Here is a 27,217-nt window from a genome sequence, read left to right on the forward strand (position 1 = left end):
CTGCCGGGAAACGAACCCGGGACCTCCCACTAATGTGGACCACGCTTACTACTGCGAAAGTCAGGCCGTCACAAAACTAAAGCGGAATTTTCGCATGATTAAAACGGGATTCGGTACGCAAATGGATACAATTTGCCGCTAGATTTGTCCCTGGCATAATGAAGACATATCTGTGCTAGATTTCCTTCTAATGAAATAGCAGTTATAAAAATAATTTCAATTTATTTTAAAAATATCATAATGAAAAATGATTCGTATCTAGAGCGACCGGTTGCAGGGTGATAGACGCTGACAGCCACATTACGAAAATAATCTCCGCTTCAATTTTGTGTTTTGACTGTATATTGTAAGTTTTAATCTCTTTTTAATGGATTCCAGAAAACTCCGTAAACATTTCAATGTTTATTTCAATCTTTATACAATAAAATTTATATCCCAGAATTTTCTAGGACATCCAATTCCACCGTTTTTATGACTGTTGCTAAGAATACTAGTAGGTAGGTACGTTTTGATAAATGTTAGGCAGATCGATAGGTACTCTGGATCCTAGCAACAAATACTTTATGAAAAAAGTATACCTACGTTTAGGAATAAAAAAGTGTTCAATAGAGATAATTATTGCCTTTTTTTTTGACGCAGGTTAGTTACATCCCTCCAGAGCTAACATCCCTGGAACAGAACGGGAATGATAAACCAAATTTCGTCAAAATCGGTTAAACGAATGGGTCTGAATAGAAGATAAACAGATCCTAGGATATCGATATTTCGACCTAGTACAAGAATCGTACAAAAATCCTTTTAGGAGGTTTCTATACCTAATGTAAGAGTAGATAATGTACCTATATCTTGAATTTTAGCCAATATGATCTATACTTTGAGGTGGTCCAACAACATTTCAGCAGCACAACAATGCGACCATATCACGTGACCGGGCGCCCGGCGCCGGAAGCCGTCACGTGGGCCGCCACATCCGACGTTATCCCAATACATTGAATTACATGGCGGCTATTGAACCGTTTTAATCAAAAATCACTATAAATTAAATAGTTGTTGTCGCCTAAAATAGGTGGACCTTTGTATTTCACAACAAAATATTACGTCCGCAACTTTTTAAGAAGTAAAAGTTAATTCATAATAAAAGGCTATGCAATGTTATATGGATAGGTCGTATTTAATATTAAATTATTTATTTAGCTTTCTCCTTGTCTCTTATTTAGGGAAGTATTTACATAATGTGCGGGAAGATTTCTTGGAAGGAGTTGTTGTATATTTGAATTTTAGCCAATATGATCTATACTTTAGGAGGTGGTCCAACAACATTTCAGCAGCACAACAATGCGACCATATCACGTGACCGGGCGCCCGGCGCCGGAAGCCGTCACGTGGGCCGCCGCATCCGACGTTATCCCAATACATTGAATCACATGGCTGCTATTGAACCGTTTTAATGAATTTCATTGATGCCTAAAATATTTCACATCCGACGTCTGCGATAGAAAGCATATTATTATAAGTACAATCGAAGATTGTGTAAATCATAAAAGAGCGTGGATTTGACCTGCAGCTCGCTCCAGCAATGCGCGGGACTTAAATTACTTTTATACATGGCAACTTTCAATTACTTTTATATAATATTGTACATCAAATCTTTGAAAACAGCAACCGCCGAATTTCTTGCTGGTTCTTTTGGTAGGAAAGGCATTCCTAACCAGTGGTAGATGCTCTTTACGATTCAAAAGTACTTGTAAAAGTCTAATTGAATAAAAATATTTTGAATTTGAATTTGATTAATATGATAACAGTTAGTAGTGATAGTTAATATTTATAGTTTTGTTAGACTGTAAGACACGGGAATACCATGAGTAGTCGTGCAGTCGTGTATAATTTTTTTTTTAATTTTAATTATCGTAAATTGACTACAGAAACATGTTATTTTCTACTCATCAACAAAAGTTTCAATTTATATACAAGTGCTGACTGCGTCTTCGCAAAGTTTACTTTTTACTTCAAAATATCTGACTAATGACTGTTCATAAACGGTTTCTTCGCAAAGTATGCATCATTTATATTCAATCTTTAAAATTAATCTACCAAAAATCAGGGCGAAAAGAAAAATTATTCAATTGGCCTATCATAAGGTTTCCACAAAATTCAAATTGCGATTTCGGGAAATATCGTCGGCTTGTTGCCTTATAACAAAATCCTTTGATGGGTAAAAGTCAAATTATTCAAATTTCCCCCACAGATTGCCGACACCGATACTAAGAGAAAGTTCAAAGACCAAGAATATAAAAAAATTATTAAGATTAAAGATTATTTATTTCAATATCTTGTTCTATTATCTTGGGACAAAATCGTTCTTGAATAAATCTCATGCTGAATACGAGTTCTTTCTTTTAAGGGGAATATTTATCTAGCAGTTATTTTTTTGTCTGAATTGAAATAGAAGAAATAGTAGTCGTATAAAATTGCTTCCAACCTAGAAACGATATCGATAATCCACCTATCCGATACAATGTCTTTTACGCTCCTTTAAGTACGCTATTATTTTTTCGAGTTAAGGAAAACGATATTTATCTCGACGGTGAGTCTAAAATGGGATTCTAAGATTGATATTATTTTATGATACAATTGTTCATAACTTTTTGAGACCTACAAACACAATAATTGCCACTGAAATCCTACTTAGATAAAAGTTATATAACTTGCCTAGTAGATAATAGTTGTAAGGGTTACTACCGGCATATGCCTAATAAAGACTAACTCACCTTGTGTTTAAAAACATTTATACAATTCCTTCGGCGGCGACGTCAGCAGAGGTCCGATGAAACCCAATCATTTTGTTGTTTTTTTTTTTTACATTTTTAGGGCTAGAAAAGCATTGCGTTCGGTTCTGAAACCTCTTGTATGCGATCACCTTAAGGTCTACCAATTTGTATATTCTTTCGTAGATGAAACCCAATCATTTTGTAATTATTTTTTTACATTTTTAGGGCTAAATAAGCATTGCGTTCGGTTCTAAAGCCTCTTGTATGCGATCACCTTAAGGTCTACAAATTTGTATATTCTCTCGTACATCTACATAAAAATAATAGGCCACCATTTAAAACTCGCAACAAAAGACGAGAAAAACATCAGAATAAGGTCACTCATTACTCGCACAATATCGCGAGTACATTGCTCACTGCGTTGGTTTAAATACAACGTAGCGGCCCGACCCGCCATCGATGTTTGTGATGTGACTCAAAAAATCTGTAAAAATTTAAGGTTACTCCTACTACATGTTAGCCGTAGGTACACTGACGGAAAGATAATGTCGCTTTACAATAACAAATCATGCGAACATCGATACCTATTTCGCACATTCGAATTGATCACTTGATCAAATGCCTTTGCAGTTTTTTTACACTAAGGCTAAGTGTCTACCAAAGTTCCGCGATTTCTTATCAACTTCTATAACTCTGTACGAAAACTTTCAGAAATTGACAGCGACTTCTGAAAGAAAACTTGCAAGTGTAGACTTAGCCTTAGGCTAGTTTCTTTCTGTAAAACGATCGCGTCGGTCAACGCTGCATTGCGTCATTCATACAAATGCACTGTTGAAGGCACTACAATAAGGCACTTGTCGCACGTTAATGCGATAATAATCATATTTTAATCCTGATAACAATCAGCGCAGTTGCAGAGTTGCATGTTTATGTCTGACTTAGAATCGCCATTATTGCGAATACATTTATTACTTATTATCGTTTTACTGAAAATAAAATATTTTATCACTGTATTTCAATAACTGCTTTGTATAAAGTAAAATGTATAAAACAAAGTCTCATAACACAGTAGATTCCTAAACTTCTTACGGCCGAAATTAATGATAAATATAAAATAATCATAATAATAATAAGCAATAATATGCTGTATATAAGCTTTCGTTAAGTTACTTAGGTTGTAATAAATTGTAAAAAAATACCATTTATAATTTTCGACAATTTTTTAGTAAAAAGTTAATCTTTGCTAAGTGAATCTAGTTTATTGAAAGGTTATAGATACCTAGATTGATTTTTTTCAGCAGTCAGTGAATCTCAGTTCAAGTTTCATCAACAATTTAGGACAAAAGTAACTCGTGAAACGATTTTCATTGCGGAATGGCCCATGCGAACCAAAGTATAGACGGTTAGAAAAGTATTAACGAAACCACGTCTGTGTTTTCGTTAGCGTTAGGTAATCTCGAAAAGTATCGAATTATGCTTTAATCAATTGATAGTGTCTCTCTTGTTCCTATAACCATGATGCCCACGACATCGCCTGCGTGGGTTTCGATTTTCAAAAACCCCTGGGAACTCTTTGGGTCTCCACTCTCCAGGCTAAAAACTATATAAGTTTGACGTGTGTATCTGTGTATCTGTCTGTGGCATCGTAGCTCCTAAACGAATGAAACGATTTTAATTAAATTTTTTTTTTGTTTGAAAGGTGGCTTGATCGAGAGTGTTTTTAGCTATAATCGAAGAAAATCGGTTCAGCAGTTTGAAAGTTATCAGCTCAAATCTATAGATCTATAGTTTTCTTATAGAGGTTTTGTGTCGGGGGTCTTTATAAATTTTGAGTTATTACATTTATAAGTATGGAGTTAGTATATATAATAATATTTAAAACCACTCATGCGGATCAGGATGAATCATCTAGCAACAAATAAGGTAACCCTACAGTTCCCGTACCTAAGACGAAAAGCCAACTCAATCTTGGTGTATTTATATAAGAGCTAGAAGCCTTATCGTCTGTGGATGCACAAATCCGGGCACAAAGTAATTTGAAAAGTTGAGTAGACTCCGTTTTAAAGCAAGGTTAAAAAGAATCAAAGAAATGTTAGTTTAAGAACCTATTGATGCGTAGACCTTTCTTCTTCCTAGATTTTTCTTAGAATCATCTTCAAACAGAGTTTGCTTTTGTGTTCTTTCTCTAATCTCTCACTACTGTAAAGGCTGCTTGCTATACTTATCTGTTGACGCTTTGCTATCGCATCCATCTACTAATATTATAAATGAGTAAATAAGTATATCTGTCTGTTGCCTTTTCATGACACATTAGCTTAACCAAGTTTAACCTTTATTATAGCTTGTATCCCGGGGACAGACAGGCTAGGTACTTTCCATCCCAGAAAATGAAAGAGTACCTACCCATGGGATTTTTATAAAACCTAAATCCATGAAAGTAAAGTTTCGGCTATCATCTAGCAAACTATATTTTCAAACTCGGTTCTATTGCTGCAAAATATATGCATAATACGTTTAGACGAAGGACAGCATGTTGTTGAAACGCCTTCCTCGTTGGCGCAGACCTATAGGTATGCCTACTATATATGACGCCAGATCAGCTTAGTGCCAGGACTTGGCAGTCTTGTCCATAGACGTATATACCTACCATAATTTGGGTTCAAGCCACCTACAAGTTATTGGTTAGTCATAATTTGGTACACGTGTATCTATCGTATTAGTTGCCAGGACGCTTGACGATATACCATGCCAAATGTTTGATAGCGAATTTAGAATCGTGCTCATGATTTGTGTATATTTAGAAAATCTGCAGTTCAAGCGCAATTAGTGGGGCAGCTCTTCCTCGAAGCTTTTTGGTCGACAAAGCGTTGACGTTAAAATCACGCTGATTGTAAGTACACGGGTTTTTAGCATCGGTTTGTATAATAAAGTGAAGACTAATTGTTATCATTAATTATATTTTACAGTTTGCAGTAAAATGAATAAAACTAAAAATAAAACTTACAGCATACACCTTCTATACCAAAAAAACCCCTACTATTATGGGAGTAAGGGTCACGACCTACAGCAATGAGTACTTTACTATTATCTATACAAAAATACTTACCAACCTACAGATCAAACGCTGGGTCTAAATATGATTTTATAAAAAATCCCTCTATAATGTAGACCTGTAACGTACGTAAGAAAGATTTTAGTATTCTAACAGTATCTTTAAAACCTAAATCCACAATGATAAAGTCGAGGAAACAAGCTAGTTACTGCAACAAAGGACAATACTTAGTCGTAACTAACGAACTAAAAATAGCATTTTAATTTTCTCTCAGCGAACTACAACAGGAAGTAAGGAGGGCGTGGGAACGCATGAGCATTATGCACTATTGGCGGATGGTATAAAAGACTGCAGACAATACTCGTCGCCCTAGAAAACCACGTGCTATGGATGTTCACAGCACATTCACACGTTACCCTGTTGATGCAATAAATAATGAGACAAGTGCCAATCTCATGTGCCATGAGTGCCATATTCATTGAATACTTGAGTCTGCGACCCAGGTGGGAGTGGGTGTGTCTTGCGGGGCTGCCAGCGTGTAGAACAAACTAATATTTACAAGAAATTAGAAGGAACCCGGACGCGTTCTAATCGAGAGTGGGTGTTGAGCTGCATGGAGAGTATGGCATCGCGCCCGCTTCAGACTTAGGTTGAAATCTATAGACCACACTTTGACTTTGCTTAGACTTAAGTTTCAAAGGAGACAGATGTATGTCAGCGGTATAACGCTATCTCGTTTTAATAGTGTCTTAAATCTGAGCAAAGTCAAAGTGCACTCTATAGATCTCAGCCTAAGGGGCAAACTAAAACTCAAAGTATTTATTCAAAATGGGTACCATTGTTCTATTTGGCATTTGTGTTGTAAGATAAAAATGTAATGTAATGGTGATAATTAATTAAGCAACTTAAAACTAAAGCTACAAGGATGATGATGATTTCGTAATTATTTTCATCGAAACGTAGATTCAACTATTGCAGAAGTGAATAAATAGGCGTGATACTAAATAATATAAGTGGCATAATTATTTATCGTTATTATTTTCAAAAGCTTGTAGGTCATGTAAGAACGTAAAAAAATGGGGGAAAAATTGACATTTTTAAAAATAATGTGGTTTTGAAAGCAATTTTGTAAGCTTCTTTTGCTTTGAAAACGGGAGTGAAACAATAATTTTTGTCATTCGCTGACTTACACCTACCTATTTCAATTCTAATAAATCCATTTTGTTGAAGATTCTCAGTAGCTCGATCGTATTCGTTCCAGCTCTCTACACTTTCAAGATGAAAGTAGTTTTACGTCATTAATACTTTATAGGCCGTATCAGCTATAATTACAGTTCATTTGAGTGCATTTCCTTTCTCTTTTATTTATTTGTTATCTTTTCTTTTTGACATATTTCTTTTATAGATGTTATTGATATCCTTTATGATCAATAAATCATCGCGCCGGGATTTTGTTAGCAAATACTTATCCAACTTTAACGTTAACCTTAGTTTAATCATCCGTTATGAAACTAACCCCAAGAAACAAGAAATGTACTTAATAATATGACTAGGACTAGGTAGGTACGTTTATAATTAAAGTGTAAACAAAACCGCTTCAAGTCTTTGTAATCAAGAAGGCGACAACTTATTTAATTTACATAAACTGTTTACCGTAGACGCGGAGTCTTAAAGGAAACGTTTAAATATCCGTCCAAGTTTTAATAAAAATAATAATATCACTGCATAGGAATGCCTAACCCAAACTAGGTAGGTACCTACCTACTTTTGATTTCTTAATAAAACGACATAATAATATTATAATGTACCTAACCTTTAGCATAAGAATGAGTTTATCGGTAAACCTTGATAGATTTCGAGTAGGTATCGAAACACTATAACCTCAGACTGAAATCTACGCAAGTTGTTAATATCCAAGCACCATAGAGAGAAAATAATAAAACAGTTGAGGTAAAATTAAAATTACATAAATAGGACGGATTGATTTTTTGAAAAACCAAAACTGCATAGAAAAATTCGTAATAATATTAATCTAATTGGACTAATGATCAGAAAATTGTAAACTAATCTGATCATTGTTTTTATTTTGGAGACTAAGTAAGATTTTTCTTTAAATACATATTTTCATAATCAATTACTACTTGACTTGACTACAATCGCACCTGGTGGTAAGTGATGTTGCAGTCGAAGATGATAGTGGGTCAACCTGGAAGAGGTATCGCATCCACACGGCATCGTAATATTAAGCCAAATTGCTTGACGGCAAGACTTTGCCGGTAGGATGGTAACTATAGCCACGGTCAAAGCTTCTCACCAGACCAGCCCAGAGATTTCGAAATTCTAAACCCCTGCAGATACAATTTTGATCCAATAGTTTTGGTCGCTGACTGCTCCCAAAATGTCAGGCATTTACCTATAAGTTTATTATTAACTTAAATTATTATTAGAAACATTACGCTATACAAAAACTACAATTATGTTTAATGGACAGCCTCGTACAAGATACGCCTTGTCAGAGACGTGACAACAGAACCGAGAAGAAGGATTTCCTGTAAAGGCTTCGACAGACAGAACGGCAGCGCGACGACATAGACCTCCAAGAACCGCGGCCAAAGTGAACAACGCGAGCCGTGGCTGACGCAACAATCACACTATCTCATCACACTATAATATTATAAAGGTGAACTCTGTGTGTACGTTTGTTAATCTTTCACGCAAAAACTACTGAACGAATTTGGCTGAAATTTGGAATGGAAATAGATTAACATATAGGCTACTTTTTATACTGGAAAATAAATGAATTCCAACGGGATTTAAAAAAAACCATATCCACGCGAACGAAGTTGCGGGCATCAGCTAGTACCTACTATATTATGAAAATATATAGCGATTACGATATACGATTTGTAATAAAAGGAGTATTTTAAATCGCACATGCTATCTCTTAAGTCATTATACAGTAATGCTGCTGTCGCACGTCCTTATACTGCTGCGAGTTTGTCTGTCCAAACCTTGGGTCGGGAAGCTCTTTTGAATTATAGCCATGGTCTGCCCCCGGCGTAATGACACTGAAGATCGGCTTACGTGATTCAGTTATTGTACAAATTAGAACTTTATTAAACTTAGAGTACTTTTCGTTGCATTATGCAAACTTGAACGTTTGTTGCGTTGTTACAAGATGATAGATAGTAGATTATGGAAACATTCGAATTAAAAGTCACTAAACCACACTAAATTAGCAGTCCTTAAAATTATGCTTTCCTCTTTACAAAATTCCCTGCGCAAAAGGATGGCACTACTTTTAGACCTGCCAATTCAAGAGTTTAGAAATTTTGTATCCTTTCCTTTCTTTTATGTTTTCCTTTTGTGGCATTAAAGGTTATTATAAAAATTTAAATAAAAACCATTTATTTATTTAAACAACTATATTGTAACAAAATTACAAAGACAGAATATATGATACACTTAATTAACCAAATTAAATTAAACCATTAATTTAACTTAATTTAAGCATTTATTATTTCTGGAGTTTTCTCTTGAACAGTTTTCTCTTTAACAGGATGAGCCGTTAAAAAGTTTGAATACACCTAGCATCAATTTGCTTCGATACGCACAATTCGACCGACTCTCACCAACCGTATCGTTGTATGTAATCAATGATCACCATTCATCGCTAATGGATGCCGTAAGAAACAAAATAAATGTGGAAAGGAATAATACTAATGTACTTTGCGTGGGATAAAAGAACATCACATCCTACTAAAATGTGACTAGAATAATTACATCGTAATTAGTTTACGTAGACCCTAAATTTGCTATTCTGGGTAAAGGTCAAGCGTCTTCAGACCAAAAAGGAATCATCCATAAATAAATAAAACAGTGGTTTTAAAATTTATGTTGGATTTAATTTTAAACAACCCTTTTCGTAGGCACGTTCATGGCTATGAGATGAACCTTTTTTTATCGATTACAAAGTAGCTCGACTGCGCTCTCAGCTGGTGGTAAGTGATGATGCGGTCTGATGGAACCAGGCTAACTTACCGGTACCGAGGTTTTATTAAACCCATACCCCCCTTAGGTTTCTACACGTTATTCTACCGGAACGCTAGTGGTTTTACTCGTAGTAGGGTGGTAACTAGCCACGGCCGAAGGATCACAACAGACCGGACTAGAGACAACTCAGAAATTATAAATTCTCAAACTGCCCCTGCCGGAAATCTAATCTGGGACCTCGCATAAGACCACGATGTTCATCACCGCGCCAGGGTGGTTGTTAAATCTATGATGTAGGTACTAAATACATGAAACGAACTTTTACCACTTTTTAGGTCATCCACTGTATACAATCACAGAGTCCAACTCATACTTTGAAGGTTGTAAGAGTAGATACGCTTATTTCAATTGGATGTGTAAAATTCCTCCGTAAGAAACACGATAAAAGCGCACAATGCTTTGCGTCTTCATTCCTCATATGCATGGCTAAGGTTTGGAATACTCTTCCGCGATCTGTGTTTCCTACCAATTACAATCCGGGTATCTTTAAAACAAGAGTGAATATTCACCTTCTAGGTAAACGCGTCCCGTCTTAGACCACATCATCACTTTCCATCAGGTGTGATTGTGGTCAAACGCTTACCTATAGTGAATAAAAAAAAAAACCATGCTTTACTGTGAGACAAGTCGGCCTCAATAGCTCAACGGAATAAAATCAAAAGGTCGGCGGTCACCCGTTGCACAATATGATCAACATGACTAATATTATTATTTTTAAAGTGTGCGAAAGTTTTCCTACAAATTTAGTTGAGTGCTTGAATATAAAGATCGCAGGCAACAGCTTGTGTTATAAACTAATAACTCAAGTTTCCCAACCAAATAATAAATTTTAGGTGAGGTCAAGTCTGTTCCTAGGAGAGATAGCTATATTGTACCTAAGTACCTATTCGGTAGAGTTTATGATTAGCCAACAACGTAGAACTAATCGTTCTAATAGGAAGCTGCATGCAGGGAGGGAGGAGGAATTGATTTAAGTGACGGAAATTGCTTCATTTACCGCTCTAGTGACAAAACAGATCTGACAGCCTGCCTATTTCCTACATTTCCGTGTGTGTAATTATTTAAGAAATGTATGTTATATGACTACTAAATAGGTAAAAGTCACATTCGACGACTTCAGTAGTTATTTTTTTGCCAAACAAAATAAAATAATGTATACTAAATAGAACTTACAACTCGAAGTTGCAAAGGAGATCATTCAAGCTTCTTACATTTTTGGGCCTTTTCTGAAAGTGCCGGCCAACAAAAAAAAATGGCCCTAAAACTACACATTTTATAGAAATCTGTAAAAGCACAGAATAAAAATTTTGTTTCTAGAACGTGCTTACAAATTTAATTGAGAACCAAATGAGAATCAAACTACGTTTGTATGGAAAGCGCGGCGCTGGGGCGCGCTAAAAAAACTTTTCCTTTCTATATTTTCACTACCATTTTGATACTTACGGCAACTTCGTTATTCATACCACATTAATTTAATGTCCCACGATAAAAATAAGTTATGTGTAATTATCATACTCTCACAATTTGCACTCATGCAACATATTTCACAAGTCATATAGAGCAATTTTGCAAGAAATGTTTTGCTTCTATTAGAGTAATAGCTTACAGTGCAAGATGAAAGCCTACATTTTTGATGAAAGGATATTTAGGTGGAACTCGGAATTCTCTGTAGTTGGGCGAATGAATACATTTTTCAAAACCATCACTTGAGACGTTACACAGAAACTTGAGCGTTAAACATTTTATTTTCACAGACATTCATATCTTCATTACGTGTTTGACTTTTTACTTGCTTGTACTCCGGCGACGGACATAGTCTATTTATTAACCCGATAATAATCAATGAGTGCCCATGCAATTTTCAAAGGCTCCTCCATTTAACAGATTTTGACGATTGGTAGGTACAGAGATAGCTTGCATCCCGGGAACGAATATAGGCTACTTCTAAACAAATCTAAGAGTTCAAACTAATTCGGCGCGGATGATGTCGCGGGCATCATCTAAGTTAAGTAGGTACGAGTATATTTTATTATATTATTTCAGTCTACATGGTAAATACGGATTACTCGTAACATTTTACTTTGAAGCGATCTTTATATCCTTCGTTGCTATAGTTTTTATTTTCCGAAACAAATGAGCTCTGTCCCATTTCATTGCTTGTTAGATACGCACTGTGTATTCTCCCTGAAATGTTCATATTTTTCAATTTTCAGCAGCCAAAATATTCATGTATGAGAGAATTCTTTGTCAGAGTCTTCATCATTCGTCATTCTTTCTCATGAGTAAAGAACAGAACCTTTGTTCATAAATGTAATACCTAGGTTACCTACCTAGGAAGGTAATATTATTAAGTTACTTTAGATATTAATTATTTCTTTCTTTATTTTTTCAGGTACCAATAATTTCAAAAAGGCAGGGGGTATAGTTCGTCGATAAACGTCGGGGTCCCGAGGTGCTATAATAGCGACCTCGCACCGGAAACCGCAGCGTTGGAAGACCTCCCACTAGGCGGACAGACGATATCAAACGAACGGCAAGGTGCCCATGGATTCAGGTGCCCAAGACCGTGGTGTGTGGTAGTCTCTACAAGACACCTACGTCCAGCATTGGACGTCTATCAGTTGACAGTGATGATGATAATTATGATGATGATAATTAACCACCGAGCCAAAAAGAGAGGTGTTATAAGTTTGACGTGTGTATCTGTGTATCTGTCTGTGGCATCGTAGCTCCTAAAATAATGAACCGATTTTAGTTTAGTTTTTTTTTTTTTGTTTGAAAGGTGGCTTGATCAAGAGTGTTCTTAGCTATAATCCAAGAAAATCGGTTCAGCCGTTTGAAAGTTATCAGCTCTTTTCTAGTTACTGTAACCTTAACTTGTCGGGGGTGTTATACATTTTTAATTTATACTTGTTTTATTAAGTGTAGGCAGTAGGCACTTAATAAAATAATTCTTCTCATTCTGAGAGAAGACTTATATTCAGTAGTGGGCGATGGGTAGCGGTGATGATGATGAAATAATGATAATAATTCTATACTTCTAGATTGCAATTTGAATTAAGTATTATTATACAATATAGGAATATTATTGAAAATTAAATATTTGAAAAGAGCAACCGCCGAAATTATTGTTGGTTCTTTTTGGTAGAAGGGGCGTTTCGAACTCATGGATGAAAATATCAATCTTAATGAAAAATGTAAATGTACTTGTTTATTTACCAGAAAACAAGGTTAATAAACTACAGCTTTATTCGAATCTTTCTATTCCTATTTAATTTAAATAGGTAAAGATTAAATATAGTCACTGACCTGAAATGCTTTTAAACCATTATTGTAGAGAACCAGTTTGCGAATACTTTTCAAAGCTAAGTAACATCACACGCTGATTACCAAAAATAACAAAACCACGCTCGTTAGGGGCAAGTCTCAAACTCATGCCAACACATGAAAGTTTTAATCAGCACTTAACGGCACCCCGCCGCGAGCCGCGTCCAAAAAATTTCGAAACAGGATACCTTATTGTTGAACCATTAAGCTTAATATTAGGTTTGTATCCAGTGGCATTTTTGGTCTTTTTCTGGTCTGATTACTGTAGTGGCTAGTTGCCACCCTACCAGGGAAGCCGTACTGCCAAGTGGTTGGTGTTCCGGTACGATGCAATGTAGAAACTTCCAGTGGCTTAAGATAGCTTAAAATTAAACACAGCTTAAAAGCTTTAATACAAAGGACTCTACTTAGGTTTGAACTGATAGAATAGTTTTGACACAAGTATATGATAATCTTGCAAGCGTTTCAACACTGTAGCCCCGAACTACACAGAAGCGATGCCGCCAACTGGCAAACAGGACAGCTGTGCCGGCCAAGCTCTCCTCACTCCTCAGCGCCTTGTATTGAGGGGATTGTCCAATTAGTTTCATTCATGTGTCACCTTCCCTCCCGTGTCCACTGGTAATTTCCTTGCAGAAGTTGCTAGTCTTTGACATACAAAACTTGCGTCTTCGACTTACTGCGAGTGTTTACACATGGCATCTGCAATCTGACTTCTGCTAGAAATTACGGAAGTTACATGCCTGACTGATGTATCAACGCACAGCTCAAATTATGTTACTGGACGGATCGAGATATTTGGCATGCAATAGCTATTATGACGCAGACATCAGGTTAGCAAGGATTTTTGAAAATTCAACCCCTAAGGAGATATAATTTTACGACGAATTCGCGGGCGTCAGCTAGTTGAAAATAAAGTTATATGCCACGTTCGTGACCTAATACCCAATAGGTAAAATTCGCCGTAGGTTCTATTCAAGTATTATTCAAGTTAACTTTTTCAAGAGCTTTTGAATCGTCAAAATAATTTACCATTGGTTCGGAATGCCGTTAAGAGCGCATTAACCTAAAGTAAATTAAAATTAAGCGATTAACTGGCATATGCTCTGCAGTATTTAAAATTACTGAATAGCCTCGAAAATTATTCAAATGTGTCATCAAGTCATGACAACTCCATTAGCGATGAGTGCTGAATGCATTTCGATTAATAATAATCGTTCACCAGTAAATGTCTACTGATAAGCAATTATTAACTGTTGCTCACATCCAACGAGATCTCTCTTTAAACGGTCAATATTTCGGTATCGGTTACAACAATCTATTTATCAATCGATTAAATATCGATTTAAGTATCGATTACAATTTTTGTCTGCTTTCACATCACCATCTGATCTAACCTGATTGAGTTTACTCTTTGTAAGTAGGACGTGTACCTTCCAAAAAGCTTACAACATGTGAAGTTCTTGATTCGTTCTTTGGGTTGATTCCTCCTACATCAATATTCTATACCTATTACATTTTTTATCCATAGATGACGCAAGAAGATTTTTTTAAATTGATATTCTTGTTCTTCAGTTAACGGTTAATTATAATATTCTTTAAAAGCTCAACATTTTAATATACGCAATAATGTTGCGAATAATTATCAACCCTCTGATCTTATTTAAAAAAGTTAATAATATATGTACCAATAAAATAATAATTATTTTATTATAATTTTTATAATGCGGGTAAATATGAGTAGGTAGGTACGCACCATAAAACCTAAATATTATGTACCTATGTTTAAATTTTTTATTCGAAAATGCCACAAGTATCGTATTTATCGTGGTATGAAACCTGTATTTAAATTTTATTATGTCTTTATGCCACGAAATAAGCTTGGACATCACTAACGTACCACAAGATTTGTACCTACTATTGTAAACAATTACGTTTTTGACCGGGCTATTATAATTAATCGGTAGGTTTCTCTTCAAAAGCATAAGGTTACCGGGCAATCTCATTAATTTGATTAATAAATAATCGTGTGCGAGCTGATAATAATAAGCAATTATTATCTGTTGCACCCATGCAACGAGCTCTCTGGGTATAAACGGTCCATATTTCAGTATATTTTACAGAGGGATATTCTGTGTTTAAACTGTAATTATAAAGATATCGATTACCGTGAAATCTCTGTTTAAAATGTATGTACGGAATGAGACGTTAATAAACGAATTTATAAAAAGTTCTACTGTTTACGTAGGTACTTTACAATCATATAGCAAAGATAGCATGAAAATACGCATTCAAATTAGTTTATATCTTAATTATTAGATCATTATAAGTACTTGTTTATGATTTTGTTTCTCTTGTCCTATTTAAGTAGATACCTACTTAGCACCCCTAGTAATGTGTCGCCATTTTTAGAAGCAGCAGAATTCTGCTGCAATCCATTTTTATCTTTGAACTAATTAAAATAATATGAATCGGATGAAATTGATATTTACTTAAACGCCCACAGAAGTGCACGCGTCGTTTGAAGTTCTCTCTGCGCTGGCATAAAAACAAACAAGTCTAAGTAACAATAAACTGAATAAACTTCTTCCGTCCCTCACATCAAGCACATTCAACAAATCCGGCAAAGAACAAGAAACTTCACACTATTCTCGTGGAAATTCACGTACAAAATAAGGCAAGTGGCGTAATACTTACACGTCCTCAAGACCGTAAAAGGCCCGTTTACATTTTTCACCGTGCTAATTTTATTTGACTCACCCTGAATATATTATGCCCTATTATAACGCCCCTCCGCAAGCGTTTAAAGCTAACAATGAGAATTTTTTCCCTGTTTAAATTGTTAACATTAAATTTCGCAGTAATGTTAAAAATCTGATACCATTGCCGTTTTATTGCTCATTAAGCTTCCTTTGTTTTACTCTAAATTTCTAAGCACATTCATTTTTTTAAGGATTTTAATAGCCAAATCTCTGCCCTCTAGATATTATAGCCAAACATTATATATTTATTTTTATACCATTCGCAAATGTTTTTCAACATAATTACTTATAGGTAATTACCTATAAGTACTCTTAGAAGTTAAAACTGATTACCATTTCCCTTACGTGGAACTTTTTCATTGTTTACCTAATTTTTAAATGGATGATCTTTAGTCCATTTCTGATTCTGTAGTTGAACAACGAACCTGTTTTCATAAGTCTGCCTATAGTGACATTCATTTATTTTTTCATTTTGCGACTAGTCGATACCAAATAACATTTATATACATTATAATTCATATAAATAACAATATATGGTTTATATAAAATCTTGTATCCATAAATTCTATGTAACTTTAATTAAACTTATAGTTTTAAATGTATATAAGCTTTATATCATGATAAGTGCCCTAGCTACTTACGTTTCTTCCTCATTTACATCAGGAGAAATTGAGTCAAAGAACTTCTTGCAATTTATTGCATAATTCTACCTGAAACAAGAAGAAAATGTATTAGTGCCAGGCTATTAGCAGCTTTTATATTAGAAAAGAAAAATTCCATTAATTATACGTCTTCAATTCGCTTCGCAACCTCTTTGAAATAAAACTACGTACAATATTATATTTCATTAGCTTTCCAATAAGAGTCGAAACGGGAACTTTAAATATCCTTAAAAATGTAAGATTACCTTAAAAATGTAAGAATTTAAATCAAGTCTTATATCTCTAATTATATCTAATTATAGTATCTGCTTATGTATATAGTATCTGTATGTGCTTAATTCCAGTCCACATCAGCAAAAAAATGCTTAGTGTATTTTGTGCGGCGAATTATTGTATACAAAGACTTTCGTCAAAGATGTTTCTGCAAATAAAAATCTTGTATCTTGTATCTTGTAAAGCCTACTCTATACATATTAATTTTGTGGTACACAATATAGAAGTATATTCATTCATTCATTCATACGTGAAAAAAGATTCGAATGCTGCATACAACACGCGACATAAACTTTTGTTGGTGTGTACGTGGATTTATTATCACAACTCCTCGCCTGCGCCACTAAAAAAAATTGAGTTTAAATCTGTTATCTCATGAGATATCCTGAATTTATTCAGGAATACATTCCTCATCCGATATTGTAACAAAGATTCAACTTTATTTATTTTTCATCCAAAAGTCACGATTTCCTTGTTTTCTATACCTATTAAAAAAAAGCAATTATTATTAATTATGAATAACTACACTAGTTGTTTAAGATTAGGATAAAAATAAAGTAGTAGTTTATCCTAATCTTATTCTTACATTATAATCACACTAATATTATAAAGGTGAAAGTTTGTGTGTATGTGTGTGTTTGTGTGTTAGAATGGAGATAGATAATATCCTGGATTAGCACATAGGCTACTTTTTATCCCGGAAAATCAAACAGTTCTCACGGGATTTCGAAAAACCTAAATCCACGCGGACGAAGTCGCGGTCGTCAGCTAGTCAATTCGTAAGTGAAATTAAAATAGCGTCATAAAAAAAGTATTTTTTTCAAACTCTCCGAATTTATTTACAGAAATACTCCAGCCACATTACTGATGGGTACTCAGGTAATAATTTAATGAGTACGCAATATCCAACCCATGAGAATCAATAAACAGACAGGGGCATTAATAACCTGACTTTTAATCAACGAAACGGCTGCATGACATTATGATTCAGAGCAAAAAGGGCAGAATTTCAGAAGCGTTCGACTGAAACAATCCAATAATAGCGCGTTTCGATCGTTCCAACTTTAACCGACCCGGTTAGCGAGACTGCCTGCCTGCAACTTTAATGGACCCGTCGTGTCATTTGTTTTTAAATATAAACCTCCACTTGTGACCCACTCCATCCCTGACAGCTCCGGAATAAGCCGACGCGATGGTTCGGTTGTATTTTAAGCGTGTTAGCCGAATACATTAATGTTTCAGAGCAGCAGATTTGGAGCACTATTCGTAGTTGAAAAGCGATGTGGTAATTCTAATCTTCTATATACATTGTATAAAAGGAAAAGCTGACCGACTGACTGACAGATCTATCAACGCCCACCTCAAACCACTGGGTGGATCGGGCTGCAGATATCCATTATGACGTAGGCACCCGCTAAGAAAGGTTTTTTAAAGTCCAATCCCTAAAGGGGTCGACTCGTTACCGGCCCATTACTGGACGAAGGTCTCCTCTCAGAATAAGAAGGGTTTAAGCCATAGTTCACCGCGCTGGCTTAGTGCGGATTGGCAGACTCCACACACTTTTAAGAACATATTGAGAACTCTCTCTTATATGCAAGTTTTCTCACGAAGTCTTCGTTTAGCGTTTAAACTAATGAGGTAGTAGGGGTAATGGGTAACTGCCATACCCCTACCAGGTAAGCTAGTGCCATCTTATACTGCAAAATCAGCAACACTTAAATCGCAATCAAGGCCTAACCTGTCATCGAAAAAAGAGTAGGTATCATTGCAGTAGTACTTAGCAGATCTATCATACCGTAACAAGAACGCTTTAATCCAAAATGCAAGCTGCCGGTAGAGTTCAAAATGGTTGGCAGGGCATTATGTTGGTAATACCTGTCGCATATCTAACTTCCGTTCCAAAGCTACCACACAATGGGCTCTAAATAACATTCTGGCACTGCGAAATTCATTGAATGCCATAGTGGACGATTGAAATCATAGAATAGTAAGATGTTCTAAAACTACAGATAGAGGAAGTTAGAAATTTGAGCAGTAAATTTCCAAAATGTAGCACGCTTCTGTTAAATTACGACTGGTACCTAAGTATGATAATAGGTAAATACAATGTTTTCAGTTAAATCTGGCACTTATAGTATCTGTTTAATTAAAAGTTGTCGATTTTGTGGGGGAGGGGGTAAATTAGAATACTAAATGATGATCGCGACTTCGTCTGCGTGGATTAAAGGCTTTAAAAATCTCATGGCAGCTGATAAAAAATAGCCTGTACCTACCTATCTATCCATCTACGGGATGCGAGCGATAACCATTTCAACCAAGTGGATTTAGGTTTTTAGGAACTCTTAAGTTTTTCGAGACAAAAATTAGCCTATATTTGTTCCCGGGATGTAAGCTTTTGTACTAAACTTCATTTAACTCGCTTAAACAGATGGACCGTGGGAAGCTAGTAGACGGATAGACAGATCGACGCGAATTCGTTCGCGTGGATTTAGGTTTTTAAGAATCCCGTGGGAACTCTTTGATTTTTCGGGATAAAAAGTAACCTATATACTAATCCAGGATATTATCTATCTCTATTCCAAATTCCAACCAAATCCATCTACTTAATAGTTTTTGCTTGAAGGAGTAATAAATATACACACACACATACGCACAAACTTTCGACATTACAATATTAGTGTGATTACCTACTATAATTATACCTATCGATATGACATATTTTAGGTAGCATTGACTTAGACCATACCAGAGCTAAGCGAAATGCATCAGGCATCTGTAAAGCAGTCTGTAAAGCAGTCTGCCAATCCGCATTGGGCCAGCGTGGCAGACTATGGCCTAAACCCTTCTCAATCTGAGAGGAGACCCGTACTCAGTAGTGGGGCGGAAATGGGTTGATCATGATGATGATGATGATCTGTAAAGCGCCTGCACTTTTCATTAGACACCTATATTTAGCAGTCCCGTACTTGAGCGAGTAACCGCAAACACACGAGAAGTTCAAGTGCGTATGTCGGTAGGTTAAACTTGATACTTTGTTTAACTTGATATGGTAGTAGGCAAGGTAGTTATGATAATAATTTAATTACTACCACGCAGCAAGCATAGCAACAGTAAGTAACTTTTTATTTATGCAAGTTTCATAATATTACGTGTACAGAATATAATAATTGAATTCAGAGAAGTAGGAACACTTGCATGACGATCTGGATCACCACTGATCACAGATATGGACATTAATTATTATTATATTACGTCAGCGTCCGATAGTAATAGGGTATTTTACTCCAATTTTCTTATTACTTTATTATAAACTAGGATAAAAATAATGACGTAAACTGAAAAAACTTATTAAATCGATCAAATAACAAAAAAGTTACAAGCATTTAAATATTTCGGATTAGGCAGAAATAGCGATAATAGCATTTTGACGTCACTCCGTCACTAATGCCATAGTAGCTTCGTGCGGTTTCATACAAATTTTCGTTTTGCGAGAAAGGGATAGAAGAACCTCCCACTCCAAAATTAAAAGGCCTATAACTTTGTAAATCTTTGTTGGATTTTAATATTTTTTTCAGCGTACGTCATTATTTTTATCCTAAACTAGCGGCACGCTATGATGGCCGGTTTGACGTTTGTCCGCTCATGAAGTTCCGTATTAATTGATAACGACTTTGAAGGAAATAATTGTATTACTTTATTGACGATAGTGATGTGCAGAGATTCATAAATTTTATCGAATGTAGTTTTAGGTTTAGGACTCAAAATTTATTTATTAAATTGATTTCTTAAATGTATACAAGTGTAGAAAAATCAGTTTGCACCATTTAAGGGGTGAATGTACTTGTGAAGATGAACAATTTTCACTATGTGGACAAACCTCTGAAATCGCAAAAAAATATCAATAAATTTTTAAAAATGGAATCTAATACGATCGTCACATAGGATCGCTGGCTAGCACAACTACTACCTCCGGCAAACTCGCGTCAATGCTCAATGCAAAACAAAGCAGTTTCGAATTGACGTTGCTTCGAAAAGTATAAACTGTCAGTGCAATGCGATTGTGATATAGTTTTGACCTGGCTTTGGATTTCAAATATTGATACTGCATTACTGTTGACCCTTGCTCGTTAATTTGGACTCTGTTCAAGCCCTTTGTTGTGGATTTCGTCGATATGACCGAACGTACGCAGAGAACTGTTCTAAATAGTCAGACACGTGAGTTCGTAATACGCCTTCGTAACTATTTCGATCGTGAAGCTCAAAATGGAGGGCCAATTTTACCTATAACGTCAGTGGTTGAACGCGTAGCTGATGCGCTTAATATTGGACAACGAACTGTTAGACGGATAACTAAAAAAAATATGGCGAGACTGGCACAGAAGAAAATAAACTTCACACACCAAAAAAGAGAAAACGAGCAAAACCAGTCGTAGGCATCGATAGCTTTGATGCCGATGCTATCCGAAGACATGTTTACGGCTACTATTTACAGAAGGAGTATCCAACAAGAAAAAAGTTGGTGCATTCACTGAAGGAAGCTGGATTATTCTTCGGTGGGGAAAGTTCTTTAACGAAGATTTTGAAGACCATTGGATTTCGATACAAAAAATGTAACAAACGCAAAATATTGATGGAAAGATTTGATATAGCGATGGCAAGGTATACTTTTTTACGGCAAGTGAAAGAAATCAAAAATTGGCAAAATGTTGTGTTCTTGGATGAAACATGGCTTAATGCTAACCATACTGTAGGCCGTTCTTGGAACGATGACACAGCAGCATCTACTTCCAAAGTTCCTGTAGGAAAAGGATCGCGACTTATAATTTGTCACGCCGGAACCATCAACGGGTTTGTCGAAGGTTCTCTCATGGCTTTTGCGTCAAAAACCACTGGAGACTATCATGAAGACATGAATGGAGAAAAGTTTACTGAATGGTTTACCTCAATGTTGTGTAGCCTCCCTGAACCATCTATTATAATTATGGACAACGCCCCATACCACTCGATGCAAATTGACAAGCCACCTGCCCAATCCCAAAAGAAAGCTGATATCGTCGCATGGCTTCGTAAAAATGGCGTAGATGCAAACATGAATATGTTAAAAGCGGAATTAGTACGTCTTTTAAAAGAAAACAAACCAACCAAGATCCGATACGTCATTGACGAAATAGCATTAGAACATGGGCACAGAGTTATACGGTTACCGCCTTACTATTGTGAGTATAATGCGATTGAGTTGGTGTGGGCTCAAATTAAGGGATATGCTGCAAGACACAATACAGAACCCCCATTCACCACAAAAAAAATGCTAAAATTATTAGAAGAAGCTTGTGAACATGTGACTAAAGGAGACTGGGAAAAGGTTGTGAATAGAACTGTTAAATTAATAAGGGAAGATTATGAAAGAGATGTGAAAATAGATAATATTATAGAAAACGAACATATAATTATTAATGTATGTGATGATAGCAGTGACGACAGTGAAAATAGTAGTATGGACGAATCTGATTAATTATGGCCTTTTGTGGCACCTTTTTTGGTATCTTTTGTATTCATATGTTTCTTGTGTGCATATAAAGTATGTATATTCATTTTCGTTCAAATATTCAGTTCGTTCAAATAAATTAAATAAACATATACATTTTTGTTTTATTAAACCTATTTAATCAGGTACAAAAACAAAACTTAATTGTTTTTTGTTCGAGAATAAATTGACATTCCACATCACTATTGTAATGTGTCAAACCGGCCATCATAGCGTGCCGCTAGTGTAGTTTATAATAAAGTAATAATATTTATCAAATTAAAAAGTAGGATAATACCCAATTTGATTTGCAGATCATGAATTCCTCAACTTATCATGAAACGCCGCCATTTCGTGTTAGTCTTAGTATTTTCTCGACAAACTGAAACTTTTCTCAGCTTCACCTGTCCTTAGTTCATTTTTTTTTAAATATACAGACCAGAGCTTGGGTGTAATCAGCCAATCAAACCTACTGGCAAGTGATGATACAGCCTAAGACTAAGCGCGTTTGCACAAAAGATGCCTATTTACTCTCGATTTGAAGATATCTCTATATTAAAAGTGAAGTTTTAATAATATAGTATAATATACAATTTAAAGTGTAAATGCATGCGTCTGTGTAAGTACCTGAAATGTATATAGTAATCTTAATTGTAAGTGAACAGTAGGTATGTTCTTTTTTAAGAATATATTCTTTAAACCGAAGAAAAAAAGGAATAAAACAGGACATTAAATAAATAGATGCGACTTTATAGTTCGATAGTTCATCCCCAGTCCTTTACTATTAAGGTTACAACGTCAATGGGCCTCGGCCCTCGGCCTTGTAAGTCGTAAGCCGAATAGCACATAAGGCAAGGAGCATAGAGTGCACAGAGTAGCTGAGAACAGAGACGGTTGGCTCAAACGCCGCATAGAAAGCGCGGGCTTAGCCACTATCGTCGAGTGCAGGCAGCTTCACATTCAATATTCAGGTTTTAAATAAGCTATGATTTTCCAGAAGAATTGTTCTAACTTTGTTTCAACATTATGAATATTTTTAACCATACAATAGCTAATACATGTTTATTTTCTTATCATCTTGTTATTTTCTTGTAATCCCTCAAGTGTTGCGTTGTAAGGCTGGCGGCGCGGCGGGAGTCAAGGATAAAGTTCGACTTAGAGTTTTTGTTGCATTACACGTACATACAGCGTTATTAATATCATAATTTCCATTACACCTACTTGTTTTAAAAATTTTTAGACAGAACTGAATACCAGAATTTTTTGTATTCATTTAATTTTGTATTTACAAACGATAAACGATTGACTGGTATCATAACGTATACAGCTTAAACTGATCTTTGGGTCTAGAGAATTGAAATTTATTAAAGTATGTAGATTCTCTCTATGACGTAGACTCCTTCTAAGAAATGATTACCTTTGAGAAACTCCAACGGGATCTTTAAAAACCCTAAATCCACGCGGATAAAATCTCGAGGAAAAAGCTAATTTCAACTTTTATTAAAACAAAAGTAAATATTGCGTTTTTTAAATGTGGAATATGTAGGTCGTTCAAACAAAAAACCAAAGCTCAGCTTGAAATTACGTGGTATGTTAAAAAATCGAGATCAAGGCCCTGTCAAAATTCTTTTGTAATAAAAATATATGTGCCTGGACAAAAATATAATACTTTATTCTTGGAATTAGATAGTCTCTAAAAAAAATTAGTGGCAACGTCTAGATTTGAACTCGTGACTGTGCTAATGGTTTCGTTGTCACATTAGCTGACACCACTCTAAATAGAAACTTTTTCAAATTGTTTATTAATTGCGCTCGGTTTATTTAAAGCTTTACTGTGCATCACTACCCATATTATTATAAATGCGAGTGTGTGTTATTTTTTCAATTTGTCCTTCAATCACGTCGCAACGGAGCAACGGATCGACGTGATTTTTGTACGTTCTAGAAACTAATATCTGGTTTGTGGTTTTCCAAATTTCCGTCATAGCTAACGTGATCAAGTATTACATACAACACATCACATCACACATCTTTGAACGCATCAAACCACAACTGGCAAACCACACGTTGGCAAACCATAAACAGAAATATTAGTTTTAAAACGTGTCTACTACAAGATTTCATCGAGTTTGATTGGAATGAGAACCAAATTAGGTTTGTATGGGGAGCACTGGGGAGCGTGCTAGGGAAACTTTTCTTAACATTATAGTAATGTCGTATTTTGTTCTTATGCGCTCTTCGACATTAAATTTTAAAAGGCTTGGTTCTCCTTATGGGTACGCATTTTTGTTCCAGTATTGAGCTAGTCACTTTCAAGTATTTTCCACAAACTTGACCTTGATTTAACTTTCGAGTCTTTACCACAATCTTAACCTTGATTTAACTTTCGAGTCTCTACCACAATCCTGACCTTGGTTTACCATCGGAATTGACATGGGACCATCGAGATAGTGGTCGTCCACGATTTTTTCCCCGGTATGTGTTTTTGGTACACGGGAACATCTTATTGGACCTAGACATTTTTAAACAGTATGTCCAAAGTAAATTAATATTTTAAACATTTAAATTCAAAGCAATACTAAAATAATTCTACAAAAAAAATAGTTGGTAATAAAATAATAATATAATATAATGGTACTTAATTAAAAAAAAAGTGGATTTTTTTATCTTAGTTACCTGATGAGACGTTAGTATTTCAATTTTCTTTAGCTTATTTCTTTATTACGTTACAAATGAAAGAAAACGCCCATAATAATAACTGACTGAACGAAACCTCAGCCACTCAGAGAGATAAAACAATACAGAATGATCAAACTAAGAACATATAGAGTAACGACACATGAGCAACTTGTCAATAGCAAGAGATTTTGACGAAAATTGTCGCCATACAAATTTTTTGGACATTTACATCGTGGAGTTAGTTACACAGTACAAGATAATTTAGGAAGAACTACCTTAAAAATATTTCCAAAAAAGCATTAGGTACTTATCTAACTAACACTAAGTACTTATCTATTTTTAATTGATGATTTGATCATTTTATTGATGCCCCAAACCCTTCAGGCATCCAAAATAAAATTTGATAACAATTAAAAGTAACTTCCGATATCGCTTTTCAATATGAATAAAAAGGCTCACCACTACATCATTGGTTGGCAATCAAAAGTTTGACTTTGACTTTGAATAAATGTGTGTTGAATAAGTATTATTGTTATTTATGTTTGCGCATCCTCATTAGAAGCAAAGGTGTAAAATACAACACCAGGCATCGCCACTGATGACTGACCTCGAGAAGGCAGTATTCAATAACAGTTTCTCAGGTTTACTAGTGTGTCCTAGATTTGTATAATGCTCTCAGTAATAATATGTTATTCTTGTTCATTCATTTTAAATATTCATTTATTCTTGCGCTTAAACATTGCTGGCATATTATTAACAATTGAATAATTTTTTTTTAGATAATCATTTATAATCAATAGGAAGCTTAATTTCACACTTGATTAACGTCTTTTTACTAATCACAAACAATTTATTTACTAGCGAGTATTTATGGGTCTATGGAGATACAAAAGTTAAATGCTTTAGGTATCCATTACATAGTTGATACAATGATTAATTTGATTTGAGACTCTTTATTATTTCGAGAAACATAATTTAGGGCAGTAGTAATTTTGTATGTCCTCCGTTCCTTGGCTAATACCTTGATGAGTTTCCACGAGAGCCTCACTCTCTTGAGGTTTGCTTTCGCTTCCTTCAGGTGTTGGTTGGTTTGACCTGATTTTCAGCTACCATAAAAAGCCACTTGTACAGCATTTCACTCATCTCTTTTCAAAATATGACAGACTTATCGTCATCTCCTCAGAGCTATTTCCTATTTAGTATGTTATAGTTGAATTCTTTCCACAAACCTTCGTTTCTATTATCTACAAATTAATTATCCATTATCATCCGGACAATTTACTGCCCATATAATCAATTGCATATTACACGCTAATTTCAGACTCAATTCCCGTCATCCATATTTATCAAAAACAATAGTAAATATGTTAAATTATAATTAATCACACTAATCATAATATTATTACAGCTATTTATTCCGTAATTCAAACCTCGTTTATAATATAATTAATTTTGTGAAAAGCATAAGCAAATTAGAGTTATTGTGTCATTATCTCCGTAAACACAACAATAGGTATTCACTTGCAGTAAACCGAGAGCCCACTACCCTATTTTCTGCTATAATGTCTGTCAGTCTGCCTACCGGACAATACATAGCTCCTTGCTATTCAATATCCAAGCTAGCTTCCTAGATATTTTCAAGAAAAATGTAAGATTATTTTCTCTCCAGGCACTTCACTTAAACTATCTTAGAAACAAACTTTGCATAATTTTCTCAGCGAGCCTAAGACTCAAAATGAGAGGAAAAATATACAGCACTTGTATCTCTACGCGGGCATCTCATTTAAAACACGGAAGCTTACGTTTTTAAAGATGATGTTTGTATAAACGACGAATGATATGTTTACACGACGTCTTTGGTCGCTATTCAGTGTGGAAGTACATAATAACTGGGGCTTAATGTATCATTATGAAAGACATAGGAGATACAAATTGTAAGATGTTAAAGATTTCAACCAATCAAATTTTAGTTATTGTTTCTTTATTTATCACATGGACGAATGAAAGGAAGGAATACAGCTTTGATGCCTTTACGAGTCTCTGACTTAGACTTGCCAACCTTTGAACAATATTTGTAGTTTGTTTAATTATTCTATACTTAATAGATAACTAGTTGC

At 35.1% G+C, this 27,217-nt stretch overlaps 2 protein-coding genes and 1 long non-coding RNA gene across 8 annotated transcripts in view; 1 reads left to right on the forward strand and 2 right to left on the reverse strand.

The window, feature by feature from the left end:
* The window catches only part of LOC123880913 (RNA-binding protein Musashi homolog Rbp6), a 656,888-nt gene that overhangs the window by 574,193 nt on the left and 55,478 nt on the right, over positions 1 to 27,217 (reverse strand). The gene's annotated exons all lie outside the window — the stretch shown is intronic.
* LOC123880918 overlaps positions 1 to 27,217 on the forward strand; it is a 210,254-nt gene that overhangs the window by 175,862 nt on the left and 7,175 nt on the right. The gene's annotated exons all lie outside the window — the stretch shown is intronic.
* LOC123880912 overlaps positions 1 to 27,217 on the reverse strand; it is a 124,561-nt gene that overhangs the window by 23,823 nt on the left and 73,521 nt on the right. Inside the window, exon 11 of one of the 2 annotated variants that reach the window (XR_006799367.1) lies at positions 16,604 to 16,672. Coding sequence is in view for 1 of the 2 variants with exons in the window: in XM_045929317.1 (XP_045785273.1) it covers positions 16,637 to 16,668 (32 nt within the window). In the remaining variant the exon portion in view is untranslated. The remainder of the gene's footprint in view (positions 1 to 16,603; positions 16,673 to 27,217) is intronic. The other variant, XM_045929317.1, reaches the window with a different exon arrangement.

The sequence above is a fragment of the Maniola jurtina genome, chromosome 3 (assembly GCF_905333055.1).
Source record: "Maniola jurtina chromosome 3, ilManJurt1.1, whole genome shotgun sequence".
NCBI classification, from domain to species: domain Eukaryota; kingdom Metazoa; phylum Arthropoda; class Insecta; order Lepidoptera; family Nymphalidae; genus Maniola; species Maniola jurtina.